The 20,936-nt window shown below is 61.2% G+C and overlaps 9 protein-coding genes and 1 pseudogene across 9 annotated transcripts, besides 1 other annotated feature; all 10 read right to left on the bottom strand.

Moving 5' to 3' along the window:
- Positions 1 to 892: 892 nt before the first annotated feature.
- Positions 893 to 1,672, bottom strand: LMXM_24_2030 (3-oxoacyl-(acyl-carrier protein) reductase,putative; the record flags this gene model as incomplete). Its single annotated transcript, XM_003875972.1, has 1 exon — positions 893 to 1,672. The coding sequence occupies one exon, from the start codon at positions 1,670 to 1,672 to the stop codon at positions 893 to 895; it is 780 nt and encodes a 259-aa protein (XP_003876021.1).
- Positions 1,673 to 2,753: 1,081 nt separating this feature from the next.
- Positions 2,754 to 3,020, bottom strand: LMXM_24_2040 (conserved hypothetical protein; the record flags this gene model as incomplete). Its single annotated transcript, XM_003875973.1, has 1 exon — positions 2,754 to 3,020. One exon carries the CDS (start codon positions 3,018 to 3,020, stop codon positions 2,754 to 2,756), a length of 267 nt encoding a protein of 88 aa, XP_003876022.1.
- Positions 3,021 to 3,250: 230 nt separating this feature from the next.
- LMXM_24_2045 lies at positions 3,251 to 3,757 on the bottom strand (annotated as a pseudogene).
- Positions 3,251 to 3,757: a sequence feature.
- Positions 3,758 to 4,740: 983 nt separating this feature from the next.
- LMXM_24_2050 (putative 60S ribosomal protein L26) lies at positions 4,741 to 5,172 on the bottom strand (the record flags this gene model as incomplete). Its single annotated transcript, XM_003875974.1, has 1 exon — positions 4,741 to 5,172. The coding sequence occupies one exon, from the start codon at positions 5,170 to 5,172 to the stop codon at positions 4,741 to 4,743; it is 432 nt and encodes a 143-aa protein (XP_003876023.1).
- A 2,028-nt stretch (positions 5,173 to 7,200) lies between these two features.
- Positions 7,201 to 9,216, bottom strand: LMXM_24_2060 (putative transketolase; the record flags this gene model as incomplete). Its single annotated transcript, XM_003875975.1, has 1 exon — positions 7,201 to 9,216. The coding sequence occupies one exon, from the start codon at positions 9,214 to 9,216 to the stop codon at positions 7,201 to 7,203; it is 2,016 nt and encodes a 671-aa protein (XP_003876024.1).
- A 1,463-nt stretch (positions 9,217 to 10,679) lies between these two features.
- Positions 10,680 to 11,336, bottom strand: LMXM_24_2070 (putative 40S ribosomal protein S8; the record flags this gene model as incomplete). Its single annotated transcript, XM_003875976.1, has 1 exon — positions 10,680 to 11,336. One exon carries the CDS (start codon positions 11,334 to 11,336, stop codon positions 10,680 to 10,682), a length of 657 nt encoding a protein of 218 aa, XP_003876025.1.
- Positions 11,337 to 12,253: 917 nt separating this feature from the next.
- Positions 12,254 to 12,910, bottom strand: LMXM_24_2080 (putative 40S ribosomal protein S8; the record flags this gene model as incomplete). The annotated part of the gene is made up of 1 exon (XM_003875977.1): positions 12,254 to 12,910. One exon carries the CDS (start codon positions 12,908 to 12,910, stop codon positions 12,254 to 12,256), a length of 657 nt encoding a protein of 218 aa, XP_003876026.1.
- A 774-nt stretch (positions 12,911 to 13,684) lies between these two features.
- On the bottom strand, positions 13,685 to 14,821 carry LMXM_24_2090 (conserved hypothetical protein; the record flags this gene model as incomplete). Its single annotated transcript, XM_003875978.1, has 1 exon — positions 13,685 to 14,821. One exon carries the CDS (start codon positions 14,819 to 14,821, stop codon positions 13,685 to 13,687), a length of 1,137 nt encoding a protein of 378 aa, XP_003876027.1.
- A 715-nt stretch (positions 14,822 to 15,536) lies between these two features.
- On the bottom strand, positions 15,537 to 16,457 carry LMXM_24_2100 (conserved hypothetical protein; the record flags this gene model as incomplete). Its single annotated transcript, XM_003875979.1, has 1 exon — positions 15,537 to 16,457. One exon carries the CDS (start codon positions 16,455 to 16,457, stop codon positions 15,537 to 15,539), a length of 921 nt encoding a protein of 306 aa, XP_003876028.1.
- Positions 16,458 to 19,348: 2,891 nt separating this feature from the next.
- Positions 19,349 to 20,854, bottom strand: LMXM_24_2110 (conserved hypothetical protein; the record flags this gene model as incomplete). The annotated part of the gene is made up of 1 exon (XM_003875980.1): positions 19,349 to 20,854. The coding sequence occupies one exon, from the start codon at positions 20,852 to 20,854 to the stop codon at positions 19,349 to 19,351; it is 1,506 nt and encodes a 501-aa protein (XP_003876029.1).
- Positions 20,855 to 20,936: the final 82 nt, after the last annotated feature.

The following is a 20,936-nucleotide window of genomic DNA, read 5'->3' on the forward strand; positions in this document are numbered from 1 at the left end:
GGAAGAGCAGACGCCACATGATGCCATGCATCAACTTGCAAGGCTCTTTGTCCGCGCGGTGCCTCCCCATTGCAAAGTAGTTAGGCACCAGAGTGCCAGCCTTTCTCAATTACCAGTGCATTGCCCACTCCCATCCGCAGGACGAGTCGATGGGATGACAGACACCTCCTTGCTTCTACAGTTTTGTTTCGTTAGGGGATATGCAGGCCCTGATCACCGGGGTACACCTCATACAGCGCATGGCATCTCAGGGCACGGCGCCCCCACTCAGTGGGCGGACGCCAAGCAGCCCCCACCTAACCCTGCCAATGCCAAGCCACGTCGCGTGGTGACAGGGCCAAGCACCTACAAGGTAGGGGAGGTCAGAGCGACGCACCACCACTAATGCCGGCGGCCAGGTCCTGGACGGGCGCTGCGTCGGAGCGACCTGCGGCGGCGAGCACGCCTGTGCGCCGCCCACATGACCAGGCAGTGTGTCGGCGTGACTCGAGCGCGGCTCCGCCGGCCCTCACACTGCCCACTGGGGCGAGGGGTGCGCATGAGCCGCCGCGAAGCGGGTGGGTGGGTGGGTGGAGGGTTTGAGGCCGACGCCATGCTCCGATGGCTGAGGCGGCGCATTGCCCTGGCGCGTGTGTCGACGGATGCTTCGCACCACGCGATGGGTGGCGTGTGACCTCACGCTGTGTGTGCGGCAGAGAAAATCGGACACGCGGAAGAGGAGAAGAATGTTGAGTGCATGAGAATCGCCGGCACGCGCACGCGCAAGGAAAACCGAAGCGAACGGGACGAAATACAGGGAGCACACGGGAGCCAAAGAAAGGGAACAAGAGGAGGAGAGGGGGTGCGCGCATGCACATCTACAATGATACATCACCGTGCCTGTGTGTGCACACTACTTGGCCGTCATACGGGTCGCCCCGTCAAGGCGAACACACTCGCCATTCATGTATCGGTTCGAGAAGAGAAAGAAGACCAGGTGCGCAAACTCCTCAGGCTTGCCAAGACGGGGCGGGTACGGGACAGTCGCCCCTAGCGCCGCACCCAAGTCGGGCGGGAGCAGTGGTGTCTCCATGATGCCGGGGCAGATGGTGTTGACGCGAATGCGCTGCCCAGCAAACTCGCGGGCCAACGGCAGTGTCAGACTCACGATGCCGCCCTTGCTGGCTGCGTAGGCGGCCTGGCCGATCTGACCCTCGTAGGCCGCCACACTCGCGGTGTTCACAATAACGCCTCGGTCCTCATCAGCGCCGATCTGCGCGGTGTTTCTCTGCATTGCTTCGGCGGCCAACCGGCATACGTTGAACGTACCAATGAGGTTTACCTGCACAGCCTTGCTGAAGAGGTCGAGGGAGTGAGCGCCCTTCTTGCCTACGACCTTCGCCGCTGGGCAGATGCCGGCACAGTTGACGACGCCGAAGAGCGGCTTGCCGGCGAACTCCTCCGCTGCCTTGATGGCCACCTGCACCTCGGTCTCGCTACAGACATCTGTGGCAACAAACTTTCCGTTGATCTCCTTCGACACCTGCTCCCCCTGCGCAGTGTTGCGGTCCAGCAGCGTCACCTTGGCGCCCATCTGCGCTAGAAAGCGTGCGGTGGCGGCCCCGAGCCCGGAGGCCGCCCCTGTTACCAGGATGGGGCGGCCGGTGATCGACTGAATGGACTTGCCCTGCATGACTCTCTCGGCAGCAGTAGGAAGAAAGGGGCGGAGAACGACTTGGTAATGTGGCAGGAACGAGTTCAGCAGTGGCGGGGAAAGATGTGGATGGGCAGGAGTGTAAAGGGGGAGGGGGGAGGGGAGAGGGGAGAGGGAGAGCCAGCACGGAGAGGAGCAGCGCTCAGTCGTGTCCGTCTGTCGCAGTGCTGCGGCTCAATGCAGTCAGTCGCCCCGCCGCTGTTGTCGCTGTCTGTCCGTCAAAGGGAGAGGGGAGGGTGAGAGGGGGCTCTGCCAGGAAGGGGATACGTAGGGCCAAACGGAAGGGAAAGTGTTGGTGCAACAGCAAGAGCAAGAGAAGAAACCAAGGCACATGCCGTTGCGGAGAGCTGCGGGTCTGATTCGCCGTGGAGAGGGAGGGCTGAGGGGTGGGGGAGAGGAGAGGGCGATCGTGACGACACTAAGCTCTTTGCCACGACGGTGGGCACGCGCGCCTGCACGCGGATCTACGTGAAGGCGTGTATGTGCGTGTGCGTGCGTGGGTGGGTGGGTGAGTGGGGGGAGCTTGCCGCCTGCACTGCGCTTTGTCGCGGCAAGAGTGCAAAGATGGCGAGACGCATCACCATCGTGGTCGCTGCGCGTCAAAAAGGGCGGGTTTTGGTGCCTTCAGTGAGCGCAATGGCCCCCCTTCCCGTCGGTCAAGCACCGAGTGTATACAGAGTGATATGCAGCCGTGGCTCTCTCCACCCTCTGCGAGCTAGCGCTGAGGATGCACAAGCAGCACACGTGCTCGGCTGCCTTATCGACCATTGATACAACGTACCTGTTGCTTTTTTCCTCAGCTTTATAAAGCATTGCGCCCCTTCCCCGTCCGTCGCCACCCATGGAGCCCTCACACGCGTGGAGCACCGGAGGGGGAGGGAGAGACATGCATAGGCAACATGACGGACGTAGAGGAGGAGGGAAGGGGGGAGGGCTGAGCAAAACGCCGCTTTCTCACCTACGCTAGCAGACCAGTGCGCCTGCACACGCACCCGAGACACACACGCGCACACGAGAGACACCCTCACCGATGTACGGCAGCCCAGACCATGTGCGTTGGTTACTGGCTCTTGGTGTTGAGTGTGAAGCCGTGGATGGCGCTTATTTCCTCCTTCAAGACGCCGTTGACTAGACGATGCTGTTGGATGAGCGACTTGCCCTGGAAGACCGGCGATACGATGTCAATGTTGAAGAAGCTGCCGCAGCCGGCGCTGACATCGACGACACGGATGGACTGGACGGGCTTCAGGGCCTCGCTCGACTCCAGCTTTGCCTGGATGTCGGCTGCCGTGTAGGCGGCGAGGAGGCGTGGCGCAACTCGAAACATAAACGCCCTCGGTAGGAGGAGGAAAGGGTAGTTGGGGAGAATCTGTAGATGGAACCTGAGAAAGACCCCGATACTGCGTGAGGGGGACGCCGGCTGAGGTGGCAGTGGTGGTGGTGGGGTGCAGGAGAGCAAGGGTGGGAAGGGCTAGACGAATAGGTAGAGAGGGTGAGGAGGAGGCAAGCGGTGGAGGAAGGAAAAGGGCGGACAGCGTCACTGCCGTTGGCGCCCCATCACTTCACCTCCGTATTGTGCGCGCTCTCACTCTCGGGTCTGTCGCATCGTTGCCCTTTTACTCCTCCTTTTTGCGAGCGGGTGTTGCGAGGGAAGATGGGGGGGGGAGAGGGTAGACGCAGCGTTGCTTCGCGCGTAGGTGGTGCCCACCACACAATCCACCGACGACCGTCTCCGCTGGGCCGGTCTGTGATTGCCATCGAGTCACGTGATCACCCGTGGAGAGAAGTGGGAAGCGCAACAGCACCGACCAGGACCAACGCAGCGGCGACTCATGCACCTTGCGATGAGGGGTGGAGAAGGCCTAGTAACGGCGTCCACACCTCCTCGCTGAGAGCGTGACGGTCGCTAGCGTGCTCGTTCCAGGGTGGTGTGATGTGCGTCGGAAGAGCTAGAGGAGACACGCTAGAGATATGACAGCAGCGCTGGCGGGCTTCATGATCGCACCACAGACACCGCTGCGTCTCCTGGCGGGCGTGCGCGTTGGCAAAGGCGCTATACTCCATCGGTGTGTCGGTGACGACGCTCGAGGTTCCTTGCACCGAGGGATGGCAGGCGATGACAGAGGGCACTGAGGAGGCTCACTATGATGTCCCTCTGTCCTGTTCACAGCAGTGTTTTCGTGGCCCTGATCACCGGGGTACACCTCATACAGCGCATGGCATCTCAGGGCACGGCGCCCCCACTCAGTGGGCGGACGCCAAGCAGCCCCCACCTAACCCTGCCAATGCCAAGCCACGTCGCGTGGTGACAGGGCCAAGCACCTACAAGGTAGGGGAGGTCAGAGCGACGCACCACCACTAATGCCGGCGGCCAGGTCCTGGACGGGCGCTGCGTCGGAGCGACCTGCGACGGCGAGCACGCCTGTGCGCCGCCCACATGACCAGGCAGTGTGTCGACGTGACTCGAGCGCGGCTCCGCCGGCCCTCACACTGCCCACTGGGGCGAGGGGTGCGCATGAGCCGCCGCGAAGCGGGTGAGTGGGTGGATGCACCACCGTCACAGTCGAGTATGCAGAGCAGCAAGTGAGGAGAGAGAGAGAGAATGGGGGCAAGACGAACGCACAAGCTCGCATCTTGAGCAACGAATCGAGGGGATGGACGAATGGGGGGTGAGGGGCGGTCACTCGCATCACACTAATCCGGACAACACCGCCAACTACGGCGCCGCCTGTAAGGCACTCCTTCGCCCCTCCACCACTGAGAAGCTTACACGCACGCAGAGGGTGTGTGTGAGTGTGAGGGGGAGGGGGAGGGGGGGGGCGGCAGAGAGGATGGGAACGCCGCGCACACACGCTGGTGAGACGAGTCGACTTTTGATTGTTCGCGTTTGAGTTGAAATGAGTGAAATCAGAAAGAGAAGAGCCGCGCAGACGTCTCCAGGCGAACACCCACGACGTGTGTGAGTGTGGGATGTGGGGTGTGTGTGGGGGTGTTACGTCACCTCTCACATACGTATCCCTTTCACACCATCTCGTTGGGCGAGATCTCTAGTCCATCTGCTGCATGGCCTTATCCGCGGCGCTGATCTTGCCCTTGCCCTTGTCAGACTTGGAGGAGCGGTCCTTGCGCTCCAGGATGGACTTGCGGTGGTGCGTCATCTTCAGCTTCGTGATCTCGACGTTGGAGGGATGGATGCCGACGGCCACGGTGGAGCCGTTCGCCTTCTCACGGTTCACCTTATCGACGTGGATGACCCACTTGAGGCGGTAGCACGCCGTCACCTTACCCTCGCGACCCTTGAAGGTGCCGCGCTTCACGATGACCTCGTCGTCCTTGCGCACGGGCATGGCACGCACGTTGTACTTGGCGCGCAGCTCCTTGGAGAGCGGGGCGCTCATGAGCACACGACGGACATGGCTCGGGGCCTGAAAGTGCGCACGGCGGGCCTTGCGGCGGGAACCACACTTGATGCTGGCCATCTTGTCCTACGGGGGAGAGATGCGGGTCGGAAGCTGTACGGTTGTATGCATGTGTGTGTGTGTGTGTGTGGAGCCAAGAGAAACAGAAAGAGGATACCAGATGGAGGGAGAGACAGAGGAGGCCCGCTGGTACTGATGTGGGTGGTGGTAGCAGCACAAGAGTGCGAGCGCACATTTCGTGTGCGCGATCAGAGCCGCGCCCGTGACACTCACATGTCACGAAAAGCGCCTTCGGTTTCCATTTTTCCCCTTACCCAAGCACGCATGTACACAGGTATGCATGATACACACACACACACAGACGGCAATGGGAGGCATTACTGCCGGATGCCTTTCTTCTCATCATCCTCGTGAGCGTGCCCCTTTTTTTCCCCTCCTCCCTTTTTTCGTATCTCGAGTGTGTGTGGTGTGTAGTGGACGTCGCATCACCGGGAAAGTCACAGTCATCCAGAAAGAAATGAAGGAAAAGGGGGGGGGAGACGGATGAGAGGGAGGAGGCGAACCGCCGAAAAAGGGAGAAAAATACAAGAAGGGAACAGAGGTGGAGGTGGCGACGCGCGCCGTCTGTCGCTACCCTACCTCCCCCCACTCCCTTTATTCCTCGCTATCGTTACCATCGTTGTTTCGCTCTCCCCTCTTCCCTTCCCTCCTCCCCTCTCTCTGTCCATACAAGACACCATCATGGGCGTATTCCCGAAATCCCAGCTGCGCGCCTGCGTGCTTGCTTCTCCGTATAACCCCTGTGCCGGACGCATGCATGCGCCAGTGTGCATCCTCACGTCATCGTGTCTCTCTGTGTGCGACTCCGTTACCCTTCTCGTTTCTACCTTTTCTCTTGAGCTCGCACTCCGCAGCAGCAGCCGTGATGGCCCGCAGGCAATGCAGACAACAGACGCGGGCTCAGAGAGACGAACGCGCAAGACAGGAGTGCCGTGTCCAGAACCGACACAGCGACAGCGTGCTAAACAGAAAAACAAGCCACAGAACGCACATGCAGCGCCGTAACGCCACCACGTCGTGCGTGAGAGGCCTGACGCCGGAAGGGGAGGGGAGGGAAAGGGGGAGGGTTGATTGGTGCTTGGGCAGGAAGAGGGGATCGTGCGTGCAGGGTGTGCTGGGGGGGGGGGGTCTGCGCAGCGGGCCGCGCTCATCAGTACATGGGATAAGAAAGTCAGATAAAAGGGAAAAAGGGGCGAGAGAGGAGGGCTGCGGGAGGGAGGCAGGCAGAGAGCAGGGCCTCTCTGCTGAAGGCGAGGAAACACCTTCACCCACTCCATCGCGCCGGCACCCGTTGGTTCGTCGCTGGCGTGCGTCTGTGTGTGCGCGAACGCGTGTGAGTGTGCGCCTCAGTAGACCTTGACACACCTGCTCACGCACACGCAGCCGCACGCCCATGGCGCTGCCACGGGCACAATAGGACTTCCTTGCCCTTCCGATACCGGCGCACAACGCGAGCATGCATCATGCAGTTCGACTCCCGCACTGATGAAAAGAAAGACGAAGCATAAAATAAGGTGTCCACGTCACTCATGCATCCCCCCAACGCGCCCCGGACGAAGCACACCAGAGAAAGTGAAGAGGCGGCAAGAAGTGGGGTGGGTGGGTAGAGTGTCAGAGAGGGAGGGAGACACGCACAAGTCAAGGCAAGATCATAACAGAGGAGGAAAAATCAATCCAGCACCAGCCCCAACAAGGGGAAATAGACAAGGAGACATAGCAACAAGCCGTGACCGGCGAGCGGCAGAGGAGGAGGGGGTAGGGGTGGGGACGACGATAGACCAACACACGCACACGTGTGTGCGAACGGGCACCGACATACTACGTTGCATCGGCATGCATAACATGTACGCGTTGTTTTGTGCGTGTAGTCGACCATGGCGCCCACGGTAGAGAGTTTCTATAAGGGGAGAGAGAGGTCAGGGGCAAGCGGGGCCGCCATCGCCAGCAACCATCTTCCTCCCCCATCCGCCCTCTTCCCTGCCCGCCTCTTCCGGTGTCATTCCTCACGTTTCGGAGCACCGGCTCACCTTACATCTTGCTGAATGAAGAGTTCTTGAGCGGCGCCGTGCCATCGGGGAAGCGCTTGGCCAACTCACGGCCCGTCCTCACCACTTCCTCGACGGTAATTCCAAACTTCTTGTATAGCACACCCGCCGGGGCCGAGGCACCGAAGCCGGACATGCCCACGTGCGCATGGGAGTATTTCTCCCAGCCAAAACTGACGTACGCCTCCACCGACACCACCGGCACACCCGCGGGGAGCACAGCCTGGCGGTACGTATCCGGTTGTGCGTCGAAGAGCTCCTGGCACGGCATCGACACGACCCTTACGCGCAGCTCACCCGAGAGCGCTTTGGCAGCATCCACCGCCAGCGACACCTCCGAGCCGCTCGCCACGATCACGAGCTGCAGGTCGGGCACATCCACCACCGAGTAGGCGCCGTGCCTCACACCCTCGATGCTCGACCCCGACTGCGGCTCGGTGTTCTGGCGGCTCAGACACAGAACCGTTGGAGTGTGAATACTAGACAGTGCAACAGCCCACGCACCGCTCGTCTCTGTCTGGTCGCTAGGACGTATCACCTGCAGGTTTGGCATGGCACGCAGGGCAGCCACCAACTCGACAGGCTGGTGGGTTGGCCCGTCCTCGCCAACGCCGATGCTGTCGTGTGTCGCCACGTAGATGACGCGGTGGTGAGAAATCGCGGCGAGGCGCACTGCACCAAGGGCGTAGCCGATGAAGTTGAGGAAGGTGCCGCCGAACGGGATGATACCATCATGGGCGTCGAGACCGTTGAGGATGGCGCACATGGCATGTTCACGGACACCGAAGCGAATGTAGCGACCCTCCTTGCTGCTCGACGAGAAGTCCACCAAGTTTGCCGACGCGGGGCGCGTCAGGTTGCTCGGCGTGAGGTCAGCCGATCCGCCCATGAGAGCCGGGATGGCCGGGAAGAGCACAGCCAGGCAGTTCTCGCTCGCCTTGCGCGTCGCGATGGCCGAGGAGTTCGTCGGGAGCTTCGCCTCCCACCCAGACGGCAGCTCGCCCCTCATCTGCGCCACAAAGGCGGCACCCTCGGCCGGGAACGCGGCTGTGTACTTCGCCAAGAGTTCCTCCCACGCCTTCTGTTCCGCGGAACACTTATCGATGTGCATCCTGAACACAGCGCGGACGTCGTCGTCGACGTCGTACTTCTTCTGCGGGTCGCGGCCAAATTTTGTCTTGATGTTGGCGATATCCTCTTCACCCAGCGGCGCGCCGTGCACCTTCTCCGTTCCCTGCTTCGAAGACCCGAACCCAATCGTTGTGGTTTGCACAATCATCTTCGGCTTGCCCTTCGTGGCCTTGGCCTCCGCCAGTGCCTTGCGCAGGCCCTCGTAGTCAGTGTCACCGTTTTTGACCTCGATCACGTGGAAACCCATGGCCACGTACTTCTGGTGGCACTGTTCCGTGAAGGAGAGGCTTGTCGAGCCGTCGATGGAGATGTAGTTGCTGTCATAGATGACGATGAGCTTCTCCAGGGCGAGGTGGCCGGCGAGGGAGAGCGCCTCCTGGCACACACCCTCCATCAGACAACCGTCACCACAGTACACGTAAGTGTAGTGATCAACGATGTTGTATCCCGGGCGGTTGAACGTGGCGGCAAGGTGCGCCTCGGCAATCGCCAGTCCGACCGCGTTTGCAATACCCTGGCCAAGTGGCCCGGTCGTCACCTCCACCCCGGGCGTCACGAAACGCTCGGGGTGGCCAGGGGTGCGGGAGCCATCTTGGCGGAATCCCTTCAGGTCGTCCATGGTGAGGTTGTAGCCCGCCATGTGCAGCAGGGCGTACTGCAGTGCGCAGCCGTGCCCGTTCGACATGACGAAGCGGTCGCGGTCGACCCAGTCAGGATCCTGGCTGTTGTACTTCATCACTTCCGTCCACAGGACCGCTGACATCGGCGCCATGCCCATCGGCGTGCCTGGGTGGCCACTCTTGCCGCCCTGGACAATGTCCGCCGCGAGGCAGCGGATGCAGTTTGCCACCTTCTCAATGGAGGCCATTGTGCTTGTGTGTGAGGGCGACGGAGAGAGGCGAAGGCGGGGGGGGCGAGTGCTACGGTGTGATGACGGGCTCGAGAAACGAGAGGAGGAGAGAGGCTTTCCTTTGGTATACTGGTGAGAGCGTAGGGTGGCTACTGGTGTTGCGCTTTGCGGTGGTGGTGGGGGGGGGTGCGGCTCGCGGGAACAGAGAGACGGGGGTAGAGAGAGGGAGGAGTGCTAGCCGCTGAAGAGCGAGAGCAAGAAGGGGGCACGGGCAGGCGTACGAGGTCGAGAGCATCGACGTTTTCGCTTACTCAACGTGTGTCCGATTTTCTCTGCCGCACACACAGCGTGAGGTCACACGCCACCCATCGCGTGGTGCGAAGCATCCGTCGACACACGCGCCAGGGCAACGCGCCGCCTCAGCCATCGGAGCATGGCGTCGGCCTCAAACCCTCCACCCACCCACCCACCCGCTTCGCGGCGGCTCATGCGCACCCCTCGCCCCAGTGGGCAGTGTGAGGGCCGGCGGAGCCGCGCTCGAGTCACGCCGACACACTGCCTGGTCATGTGGGCGGCGCACAGGCGTGCTCGCCGTCGCAGGTCGCTCCGACGCAGCGCCCGTCCAGGACCTGGCCGCCGGCATTAGTGGTGGTGCGTCGCTCTGACCTCCCCTACCTTGTAGGTGCTTGGCCCTGTCACCACGCGACGTGGCTTGGCATTGGCAGGGTTAGGTGGGGGCTGCTTGGCGTCCGCCCACTGAGTGGGGGCGCCGTGCCCTGAGATGCCATGCGCTGTATGAGGTGCGTGCGCGTGCGTCACCCCGTCGTCGGGGCAAATGTGTTCACGTGTGGCGAAAAGAAAGGCATGGGAGCCGGCAGAGGACGTGTGAGGGGGAGGGTGGGGGGATCGAAGAGAGGAGTGGGAGGACATGCTAGCCATACGAGATCCATGCCTCAGCGCAGAGGGAGAGGGAGAGGCAGAAGAGGGGGGTCAAGCGGCGAGGCACAACCGAAAAAACGGTCGAGTGAGCACACCTTTCACTAACGGTTGCGCAGGGAAAGGGAGAGAGCGTGTGCTTCAGTGCGAGACTCACATACCCTTTCCCCCCACAGTACGGCGCCGCGAACGGAAGAATGCGGGGACGGGTGGTGTGGGGAGAGGGCAACAAGGGCACGCGAGACGCCATCGCGAGTAGAAAGGGGACATGCGACAATGACCACCGCCCATGATGCGCACCTGTCAGGCATGACGTGCTGCGTGCCTTTTCCCGTGTCTTTCGGCAGAAATTAGGGGGGAACAATGAAAACCAGCGAAAATGAAAAGGACAGACCCAAACCACGCACGCCGCCAGGGGGAGTGGGGAGGAAGAGAGACGGGTGTGTACGGTGTAAGAGAGGGGGGGGGGGGCAGAGGTGCGTATCGCCATCGGCCGCGGCAGCATAAGATGCGCTGTCGCTGACTGACACGTGTACATGCACACCTTACTTCTTCTCCAGGCGCTTCAGGTAGAACTGGAGCTCTGCGCCCTCCAGCAGGATACCGTCGGCACGGCCGGACTGGCCCGGGCGGCTCGTTATGCGCGCGAGCACGCGACCCTCGCGCAGCTGATCGGCGATCACCTTCTCAACCCTGTGGTTGCGGCGGCGGCGCATCCACTCGCGCTGAAGCTTGGGCGAGGCCTTGTTCACGTCGTACTTGTCAGCAGCGGCGTGGGCGGACTTCCTGCCCTTCTTCTCCGCAGCAGCGGTAGCCTTGGTGCTCCTCTTGCCTGCATCCAAGTCAATGCCGTAGTGCTTGGCGTACCAGCGCTTGAACGGCGCGGCATCCACGGCGACGATGCAGTTCTTCACCAGCGTCTTCGTACGCACCAGCTCGTTCGAGGTGGCGTTGTACACGACGTCGAGAAGACGCACGCGCTGCGCGATGGCCTCGGAGGCCCAGGCAAAGTTGCCGGTGTCCAGGCGCAGGGCACGGATCTTGAAGTTGCCACCGCGAGCACGCACGGGGCTCACGCGGCGGGCGCCAAGGCGGGTGTTCGCGGGAAGGCGACCCAGCTCGGCCTTCATGCGCTTCCGGTGGATCTTGGTCTTTCCACCGGTGATCTTGCGCTTATGCAGGCGGCTGCGGACGATGCCCATGGTTGCGACTCTTCACTACGTTGGGTGTGTCTGTGTGTGAGTGGGTACGGCGGCAGTGTGTGTGTGTGTTTCCATATCCGTGGGGAAGGGGGAGAGAAGAGACAGCGAGAGCGGTATGGGGGAGGAGGAGGAGCATGTGAGACGGGCAAACAGTAATGTGCGCTTGTTCGAAAAACAGGGGGGTGAGAGTGGTGTGTCTGCGCGTGAAGTGAGTAGGAGGTAGGCACAGAGAACCGCCCTCCTCCCTATCCATCTACGCAGACACAAACCAAGGCATGCGTTACCGGATCTGCGGCATCGTGCTCGTGCTCAATATCGTGGTCGGCAAGAAGATCCCCATCGCTCCCTTGATGAAACCTCTAGCGGTCCCAGCCCCCTCCCCTCTGCATCTGCCACGATCCTCTTTTAAGGTGGCGCCTCAGCATTAGAGAACACGTGCGTGCACGTGTCTATGCGGCTCTGCATCTCTGCGCCACCGTCGTCATCGACAGCGTCGCTCGTCACACCCGCTCCGACACAGACACGCACGTGCGGGCTCCTCGCCGCTGCCCCACCAAAGGGCAGCTGGAGAAGGGAGACAAGAGGTAGGGGGAGGGGGGAGGGGCCGCAGTTGCCGCGAGTGTTTCAAACCTTTTCCGTTGCATGAAACTCAAGCACCGCCCTGTTACGCCGGAGAGGGCACACGAAAACTCAGAAAAATGAAAAGAAGAAAACAAAGAGCGAAGGACAGAGAGAGCGCGCTGCGTCAGGCGACGGTGGAGCTCGGGTAGAGGCGACCATCCGAGGCGGTGGACGCATGGGGGTGTGATGGGCATGAGATGCAGTGCGTTTGGCGGTCTGCGCCACGACGCTTCATCGACAAGCGAATTCGCATCCGCAGCAGTGTGAACACGCTCAGTCACGTGTACATGCACACCTTACTTCTTCTCCAGGCGCTTCAGGTAGAACTGGAGCTCTGCGCCCTCCAGCAGGATACCGTCGGCACGGCCGGACTGGCCCGGGCGGCTCGTTATGCGCGCGAGCACGCGACCCTCGCGCAGCTGATCGGCGATCACCTTCTCAACCCTGTGGTTGCGGCGGCGGCGCATCCACTCGCGCTGAAGCTTGGGCGAGGCCTTGTTCACGTCGTACTTGTCAGCAGCGGCGTGGGCGGACTTCCTGCCCTTCTTCTCCGCAGCAGCGGTAGCCTTGGTGCTCCTCTTGCCTGCATCCAAGTCAATGCCGTAGTGCTTGGCGTACCAGCGCTTGAACGGCGCGGCATCCACGGCGACGATGCAGTTCTTCACCAGCGTCTTCGTACGCACCAGCTCGTTCGAGGTGGCGTTGTACACGACGTCGAGAAGACGCACGCGCTGCGCGATGGCCTCGGAGGCCCAGGCAAAGTTGCCGGTGTCCAGGCGCAGGGCACGGATCTTGAAGTTGCCACCGCGAGCACGCACGGGGCTCACGCGGCGGGCGCCAAGGCGGGTGTTCGCGGGAAGGCGACCCAGCTCGGCCTTCATGCGCTTCCGGTGGATCTTGGTCTTTCCACCGGTGATCTTGCGCTTATGCAGGCGGCTGCGGACGATGCCCATGGTTGCGACTCTTCACTACTTTTCATACACACGAGAAGGGTTCAATGACACCAATGTAGGGGGCGAGAGGAAGGGAGGCGTGTGTGCGTGGAGGGTAGAAGAGGGGGGGGGAGGCATGGAGAGTGTGGGACGACAGCACAGCAACACCGCGACAAAGACAGTCTGTTAGGGAACGGGACGAGTCAGACACGCCCACAGGGGCAGTTCGGTGAACCTCGGCTTCGTTGTCGGCAATCAAGCGCACGTCTGCGAGGCGAACAAGAAGAAGAGCGGGAGCGGAGGGGAGGAGGAGGGGGCGAAAACGCCCGAAAAGACTCCCTTTCAGTCCGCCGTTTTCTCTCCGCTACCGTCTTCTGTTTCCTCCGTTGTTTGTGTGCGTGTGTGTGGGGGGGGGGGGGAGTCACCAGAACTACAGCATTGGTGGCTCTCATGCAGGCGTGTCTGTCTGTTGCACATCACCTCCTCCGCTGCCGTCATCGGGGCCCGTCACGGCCGCATTGTTTCCCGTCTTCCCTTTTCAGCTGTTGTTGCCGTGTCTTGTCTTTGGCGCGCACGGGCGTGCAAGGCAGAGAAAGGTGATAAGGTAAGAGCAAGCCGCAAGCACGGGCACCAGTACTATCCCTATCAAGCAGTGAGGTAGCGATATGGGGAGAGGGGAAGAGGAGAGGAACACAGACCGTGCAAGCGGAGCACTCGCACACGTCGCACACGCACATCCACGTCCGTGCACATCAGACCAACACATGCACACATACCGACGCCTATCTGCACAGATTAGGGTGTATGCCCTATAAGCGGCCACATAGGCTCCTCTGGCAGCTCTGGAACGACGTAGTCCTTGTGTGCCTTGAGAGCCGCAAAGTGGTGCAGCGGGAGGTGCGTTGCCAACCCGGTGAGCTGAGGGTCCGCCATGATGAGCCAATCACGCATGCTATCGACGCCTGTCTTGCTGCCAAGGTACAGTTCCGTCGTGTCGTTCATGAAGTGGCCGCGGAAGCGGCCACCAAACACCACCATGGTGTTGCGGCATACTACGGCCACGTGGCACTCGCGACGCGACGGATACTCGCGGTCGATGTCGTACATGAACTCAAACGTGTTCGCCTCCACGTTGTAGATGAACAAGTCGTTCAACTTCTTTTTGCCATTCCAGCCACCGAAGACGATGATGTTGCCGTAGTGCACAGCGGCGCTATTACGGGCACGGCCAAACATCGGCACCTGCGGCAGGTCAATGCGCCGCCACATCGAGGTGTCGAATGAATAGACGAAAAAGTCTTCGCAGCACTCGCCGCCGCTGTTTCGGCCACCGAAAACAATCATGGTGCGCTCGTACGTCATCGCAGTATGGGCAGAGCGCGGCGGTGGGATCGTGCCAAGCTGGTTGCATTCCTTCCACTCCGGATCGCTCAAGTCGCAGCGGTACAGGTCCTGCAGCCGCTTGTTGCTGTTGCGCCCGCCGCACTTGCCTCCGAAGATGTACATGGTATTCCCAAACACAACGGCGCTGTGGCAGTAGCGAGTCATTGGGATGAGCGCCCCTCGCACGACGACAGGGTGGCAGTCGCCATCCTCGCTAATGTAGAAGAGCTTGTTGAACCGACCGCGGCCGTTGCAGCCACCAAAGATGTACATGCATGTGCCATACCAAACTGCGGTGTGGAACGCGCGCGGGTGCTGCTTTTCGCCTCGCAGCTCAATCTCCTTCCATCGCTTGTTGATCACGTCGTACTGCCACAAGTCGTCCAGGTAGATGGACACGCTGTCCGTGTCGTTCACGCCGCCGTAGACGTACGCCTTGCTGCCATCGGCGTTGGCGCAGAAGGAGTGACCGATGCGGCCTAGCGGCGAGTCCTCCGAGGGGCAGTTTACCAGCGACCAGTGCCGAAACGGCGGCGTCGGACGAGGCATCAGCACTCGAGCAGCGACGTTGGCGGAAGGGGCAGGGAAAGCAGAGAGAAAGGTGTGTGATGCGGCCCACTACAGTAAGGGTGGTGGTGGTGGTGGTGATGGCGCTCTCCCCCTCTTGCACACAAGCGCAGGGGTGTATGCGTGTGTGTATACGAGTGGACTTCCAAGCCACGGATGAAAATGAGAACAGAAGGGAAAGACAGACAGAGAAATAGCTGCGCGGGCGAGGGAGGAGAGGGGAGGGGAGGGGGGAAGCTGAGCGGTGGCGCCATGTTCGTGGTGTTATCGGAGGAAACATGTGGCGTGCACGTGTGTACACATGACGGCCGGAGAGAGGAGAAAGACGAGGTCGGGGTGTAAAAGAGGTACGGTACAGAAGTGTTGAGGAGCGTTGCGAGGAGAGGGGAAGATGGAGAGAAGCGTCAGTGCGCAGGACGTGACAGGTCGAGCACATCGGAGACACGCCATGCCCTGCAGAAAACGTACGCGCCACAGCACTACAGAGATGTCCACGTGGATTCTCTCGTGTTTCGTTTTCTTTTCGTTGTCTCTTCTCACCGGCTAAGCAGGCACCGCCCTTGCGGCGTGTCACTGCCGCAGTCTGTCGTGTTGCCGTGGTGATGGCGGACACGCTATATGCCCACTTTCCTCCCGCAGGGAAATCAGCACGAGAGGGAGAGACAGACGCCCCACGCACGGTGGCCTGGTGACCTCCTCACATGCCGAGGTCATCTTCACGAGGTCTGCGTCGCCCCTCTCGTCGCCGCTTCAGCTTCGGAAGATCCAGCTTTGGTAGCTCGCGCGGTTTGGCGCCTTCAACAAAGTCTGGCGTGTACTCGTCCTCCTCCTGCTGCTGCTGCGTATTCGCGCTATCGGCGCCTAAGGTACTTGCCCCTGCTGTGCGGCCTTTGTTGCCGGTTGGCATCGCGTACAGCCTGCTCAGGGGTGCCGATGGGGACGAGGAACTGTTTCCATCCTCATCCTCCACTACGACCGCGGCAGCGATGGGGCGCGCATGGAAAACAGACTTGCCAGCCTCCTGTTCGCCCATGTACTGCACAGCATCCCACGCGTCACGCAATTTCTGTAGGTCTGCCGGGGAGGCCAACGTGCCGTCGTCAACCGAGTTCTCAGCAGCCTCGAGAAGATCGTGCAGCTCTGCCCCGCTCCTTGACTGCACGGCGTGCTGGCGGACGGCGCTATAGAGCCGCTGCGGCAGCACCTTCTCCCACGACAGCACAAGAGCCTCAAACCACAGCAATGTCTGACCGCGGTGCCCCGCCAGCTCCCACGGCAGTTGCTGGATGGTGTACTCGAGCAGGCGTGGGGCGACCAGGGGCACAAACACGTGCGGGGCGTGCTTTATGAGTGCGTCGAGTACGTACCACAGGGTGCGGTTCGGCGCCGCGTCGAGATCGGACTGCTCCATCAGCGCCTTGCGCAGCGCCGCCCATGTCTCGGCAGACTTCGAGAGGTGCCGGAGCGCCAACGCCGTCAACGCCTCCACCCGCGCCTCTGACGGGTTCCCTTGCTTCAACGCCGCGTAGAAGAGCCGTTCTGTGTAGAGCGCGGACGATGGTGGACGCGGCGATGCGGCGGCAGCAGCAGCTGCTGCTGCACTCGCGATGGCGGACATGTGACCAGTAAAAAGAGAGCAAAGGGTTTTCCACTGTCTGTGGCTGGTGTCTGCCTGCGGATTCGAATGATAAGGACGCGGGAGCAACGGAGGTGGGAGTAGAGTCGCCAATGGTGCCGCGGAGATGCAGAGACCCTTTTCGATATTCGTGTGTATGTGTGGAGGACGTGACGAGGGCAAGAAGAAGCAGTGATGAAGAGGGAAATCACCCGCCGTGCGCTGGAGACGTGGAGAGAAAGGCTCACCCTTAGCACCTCACCCATCCTCTCCCTTATCTCCTACACGACATCCACTGCCCTGCTGAGGTTTCGTTGCGCCGTTGTGGGCCTACGGCTCAGCTAAGGAACGGAAAGAGAAGAGGAGCGAGACATGGCCAGCATTCCGCTGCAGGATGCGTCAGACATACACACCCACGACGGCTTGCACATGCGTACAGCCCCGCCTCTCACGGTGGTGTCGCGATGCTGCTCGTTCCCCTTCCGCCTTTGGATGCCTTTCTTGCCATGACGAGTACGGCAGAGGCGCCCCAGACCTTTCTCTTGCGCTTCTTTGTTTTGTCTCTTTGTCTGTCACCGATTCTCCTCTCTCGCCTCCGATTCTCAGGGGTCCTCGCGTCTATCAAGCCGTGTGTGTGTGTGTGTGTGGGAGAGAGGGGGTGGGGACACAACGATCGGCGACACCTCCCCCCTCCCCCTCCTCCTCACACATACCCACACCTCACCTCACAGTGCGGGCGAGTGGAGCATATGTATGTATGCGCGCGTGTGAAGTCGGGGGGGGGGAAGAGCGCGCGATGGAGATGGTGGTGGGGCGCCACGAGCGGTTAAGGCGCAAGAAATAAGCAAGCGAGGTCGGGTGGGGTGTGTACAACACAGGGAGGAAAATATAGGCAGCGCAACGACAGGGGAGACGGGGCAGGGCGCATCAACAGCAACGCAACGGAAAGGAAAGACACCGCCGACGAGTGAGCCCGAGTCGAGAGGGACGACAGACAGCGATGGAGAGATTTAGAAGGGAGAGGCAGGGGGAGAGGAGGGGCGCACAGGACAGGAAGGGAAACATACAAAGATAGAAAAATAATTAAAGATAAGACGCTGTCATTCGTCTGTCATTTCTTCGGCTGTTGGTGTTGCGGAGGCGGTCAGACAGCCAGGGTGGGTGTTTGGGTGTGGGCGTGGGAGGGGAGGGGGCAAGTGAGGTTGCATGTAAGACTTGAAACGAAGAGAAACGCGAGGGAAAGGATGAGAAGCGAGTGCAGAGAAAATCGAGGCAATGCCCGTTTACATTTTTTTCGCAGGACAGAGCAGACGGGAGAAATGCGATTTGTCTGTCTGGGTGTGTTGTGCGGGTGTGGGTGCGTGTTGTGTGGGTGTGCGCCTCGCATATTCATCGATTATCGTGCGGGCTTCAAGAGGGGGGGGGTGATGCAGCGACAGAGGCGCATATGGGCCCCAGGTGTTGCGGTGCACTACATTGCACAGCGACGCGTGGGGCACCAACGACCGCACAAAACACGGACGAACGCGCACAGAAAAGGATAGAGGGAGAACCAAGTGCGGAAGGGACGACGCATATTGTGCAGGGAGGAGAGCCAGGTGGATCACACACACGCGCGAAAGCCCAAGCACACAATGCGGGACAGAGAAGAGCTGGGTGGAGCGGTCCAAACAGCAGCGTACTATGGTGTGGTGGGGCCTGGAGACAGTGTGTTCGAGAAACGTCTCTATGGAACAGAGAAAAAATGGTGTGGAGGGGGTGGATGCTGGTGACGGCGAGGCGGCAAGAAGAGAAACAAAAGGGTGTTCCTCGACGAGAGAGAGAGGGAGTAAGCGAGACACACACGCACACACGCCCGCACAGAGATAGGGAGAGGGGGAGGGGGAGGGTAAATCGAGGCCACAACACGCAGGCGAAAGAGCTCAAGCACTGCAGGGGCACCACAATGAAGAAGGGCGCGCACGTACACAGACGCACACGCAATATATGACGTTTTCTTCATTCGCGTCTACGTAGGGGAAGGGTGTGAGGGAGAGGTGGTGGCGGTGAGGGATGGAAGGAGGTAGCGTTGCGAGCGTGCGGAATGACGGGCGAGGTGGCGAGGTTGATGACGGCTTGCCGCTGTAGTTGGATGGATTAACGTGGGCGGTGTTCTGCCACCGCCACCTCCAACCCCATCGCCTTACAGCGTCAGCAAGCGTCCACAGAACGACTCCCACCGCCGATTCCCTCGACCTTCCTGTAAGCTGCGCACACTTCTCTAACATCTCCATCGCTTGCTCCACACGTCCGTCCTCGCCCCCCTCTTGCGTCCATCGCATCTCCTCCTCCCTCTTTAGGGGCCTCGCAGATGGAGGCACACACGTAATCCACTTGCACCCCAAGCAAGTGGGTGAGCCCACGCCGCCGAGCGACGCCAACGGAGCAGCAGGGGAAGGTGACATCGATCACCAAAGAGCCACCCGCGACAAGATCTGGGATCAGCGCCACCTCTTCCTCCCTCTCCCTTCCACGTCCTCGCCCCACTTCCCACTCCGGAGAGTACACGAGAGAAGAGGAGGGGGTGGAAAGGCACCATGAGAGGCTGGGGCACACGCCTTAACAGGTCCACGAGCAGTCTTGGGGTGGATAGGTCCTGTGGGGGGGGGGGTCGAGTTGCCCCTCCCCTCTTATATGACGCGTACGCACCGATGTCGAGGCTGGAGCGTCCCCCTCGCCCACCCCTTCTCCCTTCGGTTCTTCGCCCTTCGCGAAGTCTCTTCTCTCACGCTTGGCGTAATCGCTCTTACCCGCGTCGTGTTCGACACGGCTGCCGCACCACCGCGCAGCAACTCTGTCATCGCCCCCCTTTCCGCTCTCCCGTTTTCACCCAGATGTGATGTCATCTGGATAGCTCACTGGATGTAGCGGTAGTACTCGATACCGACATCCTGAAAGGCGGCCTCGTTGCGGTTGCCAAGGCGGTCAATGATAAACTCCATCTTGCGTCTGTCTGTCACCAGATCGTTCTTCTCGGCGCCAGTGTGGAGAGCCTCGTACTGAGCCTTGTCCAGGTTCACGGGATTCTCGAGGGCCTTGCTGACGTTGATGTTGGCAGCAGCGTTCTCCCAGCCGGGCACGGGCAAGATGGGGATCGACATGCTCGCATCGCCGGAGCCGTAGCCCACCATCACCATAGGCTTGCCGGTGATGTCAAGCTTGCGGGTGTAGGCCTCCTCGAAGCCGGCCGCCAGCCAGCAGGGCAGGGAAGCCGTGTACAGGTTGCCGAAGTTGCCCATGGCTGGGCTGCCCATGCTCATCTTCTTCTCCAGCAGGTCAATGAACTTCTTGTCCTTGCGCAGCACCTTCGCAACTTTACCGGTTGCCGGGAATGCGTCCTTCGGCTCTGCGCCGCTCTCGATCTGCTGAAAGTAGTGCGGGTTCACGTCGAGCTCCTTCACCACAGCTGCGGGGTCGGCTTTGCCCTGCTTGCACAGCTCTGCGAAGTAAGCCTTGTGCTCCTCGGAGGTGGCGCGGGCAAGGCCGCGGGCGTACAGGAACGACATGGCCTGGATGGGCATCATGTTGTACGGGCGATGGAAGAAGAGGGCAGCGACGTCGTCGTAGTACTTGCCCGGTGACTGCTGCAGGCGCTCCAGCATGTGCTCCACCGCGACTGTTACCTCCTCCTGGTACACGAGAGTGCTGTAGGGGCCGGAGAAGACCGGGAAGTCCGCCATCTTGCCGTTGGCAGAGCTCTTCGTGTACTCTTCCAGGTTCATGAAGTGGCGGCGGTGCGGCTTACGGAAGTCAGGGCCACGGTAGTCCGAAGCGGAGCCGCTGTGCTGCAGCTGCACTTCAAACAGCTTCGGGTCGTGCTCGAGCACCATGGCGGTGGCACCGGCGCCCTGCGTCTGCTCGCCCGTGGAGCCCAGCGCGTACTCGGCAATGTCGGACGCCACAGCGATCGCCATGCGGTCCTTGCCGTCGGCTTTGACAAAGCGGGTGGCGCTCTCCATCGCGTACACGCCGGCCAGGCAGGCGTGCTTGAACTCAGGCACCTCGCAGTGGCGCGAGATGGCCGGCATATTCATGGCGCGCAGACCCTTATCCACCATGCCCTTCACAATGATGGCGCCCGCCGAGTTGTCGGACGAGCTCTCCGTGCCGAGGCCGAGGAAGCCGATCTTGGTGGGGTCGATATTGTTGTTCACAATCAGTCGGAGCACAGCGTTAGCGGCCATGGTGTACGCGTTCTCGTTGTGGTTCGTAATGCGGAAGGACTGCCCGACGACGCTCGACACCTTGTCCCAGCTGTTACCAGTCCACTTGCACCACTGTTCGAGGTCCACGCGGCAGTACGGGGCGTAGACGGCCATGCCGCTGACGCCCGCCAGGCTAAGACAGGTGTTGCGCATCATTTCTTGTTACTTTCTGGGGTTCAGCTGTGTGGAGGAGGCGGGGCGGGGAGGAGGAGGGGGAAGGGGCGTTTCGGCTGATTTG

The sequence above is a fragment of the Leishmania mexicana genome, chromosome 24 (assembly GCF_000234665.1).
Source record: "Leishmania mexicana MHOM/GT/2001/U1103 complete genome, chromosome 24".
In the NCBI taxonomy this organism is placed as follows: Eukaryota; Euglenozoa; class Kinetoplastea; order Trypanosomatida; family Trypanosomatidae; genus Leishmania; species Leishmania mexicana.